This window comes from Fulmarus glacialis, unplaced genomic scaffold, assembly GCF_000690835.1.
Source record: "Fulmarus glacialis isolate BGI_N327 unplaced genomic scaffold, ASM69083v1 scaffold17656, whole genome shotgun sequence".
Classification (NCBI taxonomy): domain Eukaryota; kingdom Metazoa; phylum Chordata; class Aves; order Procellariiformes; family Procellariidae; genus Fulmarus; species Fulmarus glacialis.
The window spans coordinates 1-8,308 of NW_009217671.1; the positions used below are offsets into that span (position 1 = coordinate 1).

At 44.4% G+C, this 8,308-nt stretch overlaps 1 protein-coding gene across 1 annotated transcript; it reads left to right on the top strand.

The window, feature by feature from the left end:
- The first annotated feature begins 1,166 nt into the window (after positions 1–1,166).
- RACGAP1 (Rac GTPase activating protein 1) lies at positions 1,167–7,728 on the top strand. Its single transcript, XM_009579765.1, has 16 exons — positions 1,167–1,251; positions 1,704–1,906; positions 2,280–2,416; positions 2,622–2,691; positions 2,911–2,964; positions 3,668–3,745; positions 3,882–3,996; positions 4,173–4,306; positions 4,542–4,706; positions 5,061–5,156; positions 5,385–5,583; positions 5,920–6,025; positions 6,235–6,367; positions 6,523–6,658; positions 6,917–7,025; positions 7,344–7,728. The coding sequence occupies exons 1-16, from the start codon at positions 1,167–1,169 to the stop codon at positions 7,417–7,419; spliced, it is 1,896 nt and encodes a 631-aa protein (XP_009578060.1). The 3' UTR covers positions 7,420–7,728.
- Positions 7,729–8,308: the final 580 nt, after the last annotated feature.

Consider the following 8,308-nt stretch of genomic DNA (forward strand, 5'->3'; position numbering starts at 1 on the left):
GGAGCTGCCTTCCTAGCGCAGCGCGGGCCGGCGCCCTGGGCGGGCCCGGCGCCGGTCTCCTCAGCGGCCTTTTCCCTCGCTGCCTCCCAGGCGGGGGTCGTGCCTTGGAGGGCGGCTGGGGGTGCTTTACGGGCTGGCCTTGCTCTTTGGCCCTCCCCGGCTTCTGCCGTCGAGTTGGGCGCGGGGCTAATGATCGTGGTGCTGGTAATTAAGGCACGAAACTGTTGAAGTGCCCCTTGCCATGAATTAAGTAGGCTACAAGGAACAGAGGAGGGTCTTTTAGTAGAGAGCTTTTCCACACCTTGTAGCCCACCTAATATGGAAATTCCCGAGATACTTGTGTGTCTGTGGAGTCTGTAACTGAATAGAGTACTCCAAAGCTTTCCACGATGGCCTCTTAAGTGTTAAGCTGGTGTGTTGTACTCCCTCCTGGCACCTCTCCCAACTGTGTCTGCACCTGCTTCTAATGCTAATTTACTAGTGAAGGCTGTCCTGTGTGCCCCAGCAACCTTTTGCGTTAGCGAAGTAATTTCTGTGTTGCTGAGCTGGAGACTTTCCTCTTCATTGCTTCTGTTTATGCCATTGTTGCTACTGTTTGAGGAAAATGTGCTGACTGTCTGAATTTTAACAGCTATTTGCAGTAGGAGCTGTAACTTAAAATGCAGCTAAATTTAAAACTGTATTAAAATTCTCTAGAATGTTGCTGCTATTTTTGTCTTATGAAGCTCTGAAAGCTTGCAGATTTTTAGTGGCCTATATAGAACCAAGTTATTCGTAGACAGGGCATGAGCTGTGTTCTGCAGCCTTCCAGAAGGAGAATGATTTGGGATCCGTCATCTTGCCTTGGGTTCTGAGCCTCTGTAGTATGCTGGAGACTATTTGAAGCAATAAGGTGCTGCCTCTCTCTGTGGCTCTGCTATCCATAAACTGTGGAAGGGTGAGGATCTTCATTCCCTTGGAAAGAATTTAGATGCATATATCTCCATAAAACATAACTCTTAATGTATTTTTGTTTGTGCAGCTTCTAAAACTTACCTTAAAAAAAAAAAAAAAATCATTCATTCTGAAGCTGATTCTCTTTTCTTTGGGCTGGTAACACGTTTTCCGTTTGGAGGTGGGAAGAAAGGGCTGGCCTGTTTATTTAGCTCTGGTTTCTTGGCAGGAAGATGGAGACTGCGATGCTGAACTTGCGGAGTCTGTATGATCAGCTTATGCGCCAGGCTGAAGTTTTAAGTGAAGGAAACGAATGCCGTAAGTTCTGTTTTTGAAGTGGGTTGTGCTGTGTCTGCTATAAGAATATAAACATGCAAACAAACATTATTAGCTGTTATTGAAGAATCTGTCAAAGGTGTTATGGGTAATAAGACTGCTAGAGGTAGTCAGATTTGAGGGTTTTTTCATTGTCAAGAAATAGGAAGTCACAGGCTGAACTTCTAGGCAGGGCCACACTCTGCTTGTAGCAGGCTGAATTCATCCACGCAGGGTCTCATGTTCTAGCTCTTCTGGTTGATACTGACTTGGTCTGAAAAACTGCAAGATCTCATGAACATCTAGAGTGTAAGTGGGTTTGTCGAAAGGCTGGCTTCTCCACTCTTCAGTGTGGAGCAGGCTATATTAATAGATATCTACTGTCAGCAAAAGGAGGGCTGCTGCATCTTGTCTCCTTGCCTGGGTAGCTAAAGATGTATATGTCTTCTCTCCAGAGTTTATTCAGTTAGCGAAGAACTTTGAAGAGTATCGGAGAAAATTGCAGAAAACGGAGCATGAGCTTGGCAGGTACAAAGATCTTCTCATGAAAACTGAAGCTGAACGTAGTGCTTTGGATGTGAAGCTGAAACATGCTCGCAATCAAGTGGATGTGGAGATCAAACGAAGGCAAAAAGCTGAAACGGACTGTGAAAAGCTGGTGAGTAATTCCTTTATTGCCAGTTAGCTCTTTAGAGTGTGGAGACAAGGTGATTAAATGGCATTGGTCTATGGAAAATAAGGACTGGCACTCATGACAACTTTCTTCCCAGGGAGGAAAAAAACTCAAACCAAAAAATTGCCTTGGCTCCTTGTAGTAGCCTTCTGCTTTGGTCTGGAAAAAGGCGACTGACTGCTGTTTGGAGCTGAGCTGCCATTACCTGTCAGAGCATGAGCTTTGCAGCCATTAGCAGTCTATTGAGACAAGTTCTGAGAGCCTATCTGTGTGGTATCTCAAACATTTCAGATTGGTTCATACAGTAATTTAACACAGTTTGTCCTGTGGCAGCTTCTGATATTATCTACCTTTACAGGAGCGGCAAATACAACTGATTCGAGAGCTGCTCATGTGTGATGCATCTGGGAGTATTCAGCTAAGTGAAGAACAGAAGTCTGCCCTCGCCTTTCTTAACAGGCCACAGGTTTCTATAGGGGGTTCAGGCAACAAAAGGTAGGCAACATATGTCTGAGCAACGTAAGTGTCAAATATCAATCCAGCTGTGTACCTCTGTGATACATACTGCACCCTTATCAACAGAGTTTTACTTTTTGTTCCAGTTTGAAATACAGCTTTTCTGAGTCAGTAAGATTGTTCTGGAACCGTGGCTGACTGAAAGCCAAACTGATAGGAGTTTCTTCTAATTTTTGATTTTTAGGCTGTCTACAATAGATGAATCTGGCTCAATTCTGTCAGACATCAGCTTTGACAAGACTGATGAGTCACTGGTAATGTAACTCCAAGTTCTAAAGTTTTCCTCCATGGTAAAACCTTAGGGGTGTGGGGTAATCTCTAGAGACCCCTTGTGTTTAAATTACTGTGGCATTAAACTGGTAGAGCTGATTTGCATTTCTCTGGTGTGCTGTTGGCTAAAACTTAATGAAAGTCCTGGCCAGAGGCTGTATGGTATTTACACTGAGGTACCCAGTGTTGTGTATTTCCCACAGGACTGGGACTCCTCTGTGGTGAAAGCTGTCAGACTGAAAAGGAGAGAGAAGCGGGTATGTTCAATTCTTCCCCTTCAAATAGATTCCATTGTTAGCCTTAGCTGACACAATGTCACCATCTGTCATCTCACAGCTACCTATAATGATGTCTGAGCTACTAATCACAATCAAATTTCAGATGGATGTGCTTCTACTATAATTCAGACCTGCTGTGTGAATTAGATTGAAAGTTAATTCTGATGTCATTGTTTGTCCACTGAAAATGACTGGAGTTTGGCATATCTTGTTCTGTTTCGGCCTAGAGTTTGCAAGAAAGCATCTGAAGATTATTAACAGCTACCAGATTAGGGAAAATCATGTAGGAAGTTAACATTTTTCTACTCTGTAAAGGAGCTTGTGCTTGTTCTGGTCTGCTGTTAGTATGCAGTAGGCACAGGTGGGAAAGAACAGCCCGAAATCATCACTAGCAGAGTTCGTAAGAGTCTGGGATTTGCTTAGTTGTCCCTTTTTTTTTTCCCTTTCTTTTCTCTGAATTGGATTTTAAAGCTGGCTAGGAAAATTATTTGAAAGAGCAATTATTTGAAAGGCCTCCTGATACTCTTCAAGGTTGCCATGAAGAACAGGTACCATGGAACAACTTAATGCATCTGTGGTGTGTGTGGACAATTTTTCAGTCCTTCTAGTTATACTGAACTAGTATAACACCAAGTTGACAGCATACCTGCCTCATAGACAGAAATATACTCTATCTTTTCAGCGGTCTTCCAGGCAGTTTGTTGAAGGCCCACCAGGTCCTCAGAAGAAAACCAGATCAATTGGCTCCACAGTGGATCAGGTATGGTGGTTCCAGCTGGGTTTGTGTGCATTTAAAGTAGTTGGTCATATTGTACACCTATTTCTAGGGCCAACAAACTAGAAGATCCCATGTCCTGTCAGTATTGCTGTCACTAACCACATATTTCATATTACAGGGAAATGAATCCATAGTAGCAAAGACAACTCTCATGGTCCCCAATGATGGTGGCCCAATTGAAGCCATCTCTACTATCCAGACTGTCCCTTATAGTCTGAGAAGCCGGAGGAAGAGATTTGTCCTAGTCCTGAAGCAACTACTATGTAGGCTGGAGACTGTCCTGAAATGTTACAGTTGCCTCCTGCCAGGACTCAGGCAGCTGCCTGTGGTTTATAATGCACTTGCTTTGAAGCAAAGGTTACGCAGGGGGGTGATTCCATTCAGTCAACACTTCTCCTCTTCTGTCTTTCAGGTCCTTTGCAGCCTTGGAGCAGCGAGTCAAGCATGGGCAGTAAGCAGCCAGAATCCAAATCGGAGACTGATGGCTCTGGCACCCCGCAGAGCAATGGGGGAGTGAGGCTGCATGAATTTGTTTCAAAGACGGTAGGTCTACAGGCAGGAAGAACTTGAAAAAAGATCTCCTTTCATTTTTAAATGTATGCGATATCAAGCGTATTGATAAGAGGCTACCAGCCGTTATGTCTCAAGTCAGTATTAACTGTACTGGTTACCTGCATGGATCAGGGAATATGTTATCCTATATGGTTATCCAGTTTAAGTCCTGCTGAGTTACTGCATTGCACTGATCTTTTCCTACCTGTATGTTCTGAATCATTAGGTTATCAAGCCAGAATCATGTGTTCCATGTGGAAAGAGAGTAAAATTTGGAAAAATCTCTCTGAAGTGCAGAGACTGTCGTGTGGTCACTCATCCAGAGTGTCGGGACCGCTGTCCTCTTCCCTGTATCCCCACCTTGACAGGGACTCCTGTCAGAATTGGAGAGGTAAGTCTGTAGGGTATGCTTAGGCTCCAACAAGTCTGCCTTCTACAGAAGAGCTCCTGTTGCTCAGAGCTGCATAATAAAACGCAAATGAGCTTGCTAATGTATTGTGCAGTAACCAGGGTAGTGGGTGGTAGGGATGCAATGTTAGGAGGGTGTTGAGTTGTGAACATGGCAGCTCTGGGTAAGCAATCCTGCAGCATTGTGCTGATGGATGTAGTGTTGCTCTTCTCTGGGCTGATGAAGAAGAAACAATGCTTGTTTTTTAAGCCTAGATCTCACTGTGAATTCCTGAGAGAGTGTTTTCCATGTCTTGAAGACGGAGTATCTTTTTATTTTTTCCCTTCTGCCTTTTAGGGGACCTTGATGGACTTTGTCCCTTCTACACCTCCAATGATCCCTTCCATCATAGTGCACTGTGTTAATGAGATCGAGCAGCGAGGACTGCATGAGGTAAAAAGAAAATGAGGCGGGAAACAGTGCTAATGAAATGGGTTGTGGTGTTAGGAAAACAAATTGTTAACCCAAGCATCTCTTATTTATGGTGTGTATAGTGCTGCTCAGTGGGTGACTCTGTGAGTGAGCAACAGTGTCTGTGTGGAGAGAAAGTGGGAGCGGAAGAATGTCAGCTTTATACGTGCAGTTGATATTCTGCATCTAAGCAATGCTTTATGTTAACAGATGGGCCTTTACCGGATATCTGGCTGTGACAAGACAGTGAGGGAACTGAAAGAGAAGTTTCTTAGAGCAAAAAATGTTCCTTTGCTCAGTAAAGTGGATGATATCCATGCTATCTGTGGCCTGCTCAAGGACTTTCTACGCAGCCTGAAAGAACCCCTTCTCACCTTCCGGTTAAACAAGACTTTTATGGAAGCTGCAGGTAAGGAGTTGCTAAATGACATCTCCAACTCTTTCCGTAAGCTTGACGGTCACAGGTTTAGCTGTCACGTGAACTGGCAAACTGCAGTGCTCTGTGGAGCCCTCATGCTAGCAGCTGTGTTGGTAATGTGCAATCTGCTGGGAAGATCTCTCTTCTGCTGTACTGTTTTGGAATAGGAAAGAACCAAGTTCTAGTGCTTGGGCAGGATACAAAACTATTACAATGGCATGTGAAGTTTCTGGCTTCTTCGTTTCTCAGGCTAGCTCTTACTGTGAGGGGTCTACTACAGCTGTGCCTTTGGGACCACTTTCTGAGGTGTAAACATTTTTTCCCCAGAAATCTTGGACGAGGACAACAGTGTCGCTGCGATGTACCAAGCAGTTGGTGAACTTCCTCAGGCCAATAGGGACACCCTAGCTTTCCTCATGACCCACCTGCAGAGGTATGTTCAATGGGCTGGTAGTTCTGAAAGGGGGATGTTGCCACTGGTGCTTTCTCTAATTGGCTCTTGTTACTGTTTGTGAGCATAAAGTCTTCATTCTGGAAAAAACCTGTTTATTCAGAGGCTGAAGTGTGTGTGGGACAGGGTAGTTGTACGACAAGCGAAGGGGAGAAGCTGTATCATCTTTCTTAATATTTTTTTAAATATAGGGTGGCTCAGAGCCCGGAGACTAAAATGGACATTACCAACTTGGCCAAAGTCTTTGGCCCCACAATAGTTGCCCATGCGGTACCTGATCCTGACCCTATGACACTCCTACAAGACACTAAGCGGCAACCTAAGGTAGGTCAGCAGAAAGGACTGGCTTGGGTGAATGTATCCCATTTAAAGAATTCAAATGAATTGCTGGAGGGAGCTGAGGTGGTGCCTGTCTGGTGTCAATGTGTCAAAGCTGTGCGCTGGTTTGTAACATCAGCTACTCACGGGTGTCTCTGTAGGTAGTGGAGCGACTTCTGCTGCTGCCTATGGACTACTGGAGCCAGTTGATGATGGTGGAGCAAGAAAACATTGACCCAGCGCACATAATTGAGAACGTCAATGCCTACTCCACTCCACAGACCCCAGATGTTAAAGGTAACCTCTGGGTTCTGCTCCATTGGCTGTGCAGCTGCTGTATTAAAAGTAATGACCCTCAATCAAGCTGCTTATGCGACTGTTGGAGCTAGCCATTCCTGCATGCTTTATGGAGGAAGAGGGAAGAAAAGCGTGCCAGGAAATACCAGATTTGTCTAGTATTTTTGACAGATGCTAGGGAATGTCTAATGTTCCTTGCATGGCAATGAAAACTTCAGCTGTCCTCATGTTGCTCACTTCACTGCCTCTTTTTTACAGTGAGCATGCTTGGACCCCTCACTACTCCGGAGCAGCAGCTCTCCAAGACACCATCGTCTAGCTCCCTGTCCCAGAGGGTCCGGTCTACCTTCAGCAAAACCACCCCAAAGTAAGTGCCAATGGGTGCTATTATGGAGACGTTGGGATGACTGCAGGTGGTTTGGGTGTTCAAGGAGAACTAAAAATAGACTTTTAGACTGAGTTCTGGGAGCAGCCTGGATTTACTACTCGGTCAACTCTCACATAATCAGTCCTGTAGTAACAGTGCAAGCTGCATAATGGTTAATGAGCGTCATCTTGGGAGAGGTACACACCTCATGGTAGGGAGGTGGGTAAAATTTGTGTGGATGACCCTTGGGAAAGGGAGAGTGTTAAACCTCTAGATCCCAAATCCAAACCTGATATTTTTCTACTTCTCTTGAACCAGATTTGGGAGCAAAAGCAAGTCAACAACCCAGCTTGGGCATCAGGGCAACTTCTTTGCCTCTCCTATGCTGAAGTGAAGTGGACCTGGGAGTTAGTGTCGTCCTAGCATTTGCACACCAATATGCATGAGTACAGTAAACACAAGTCGTCTCTGTGGCCCTTGGCAGCTTATGTAATAAGATCTTTTTCCTTTTATCTTTCAGCTTAACTGAGACTTTTAATGGGATTTTATTGTGCAATGTATTTTTATTATCTAATGCCGTGCTGAACTTTTAGTATTGGTGAAGAAAGTAACTAGCAGGATTTGTTCAAAGTGTTAATAAAAAACCAACTGCTAGAGGAACTCACTGCCACTTTTCAATAGCATCCAGTCTTCTACCCATATGAAGTGCAACAGGCATAGAAGGATCGTAAGTTGTGTGTTGGTTTTTTGTGGGTTTTTTGTGTTTTTTTTTTTTTTTTAAAAAACTACATAGGCTGTTCTTCTCACAGCAGTGACACCCCAACTGAACTTTGTCAGAATCCAGTCGTTCAAACAGCACACAAGTCTGTAATTCTTGACTTGCACTGTGGTCGTACAGCCTGTAATCCTGAGGATGGCAGTGTTGCATTTGTCTTGTGGGCAAAAGATGCTCTGTTTAATTAACTGCCGGAGGGACTGTGACTTTTCTAAAGAAGCGTTTCCTGATAGTGTCTTTACAAGGGGGAAATTTTGTAGAGGACTGTCTGTAGATGCAAACCCAAAGGATTCCTGGGTAGTCTAAATGAATTACTAGTGCTGCTCATACTGGTGAGGGGAATCAGGGTAGTTTAATAGAACCCTTGCTTTTGGGAGTCCCTGCTTTCCCAAATCGGGATATGTGACCTTGCCCGGTGCTGTGTGAAAAGACTTGTGGGACATGTACAGAAGTTTACAAAGTGGCTGTTTTTATTGAGCTCTGGAAAACTGTCCTGATCTGTGCAGTT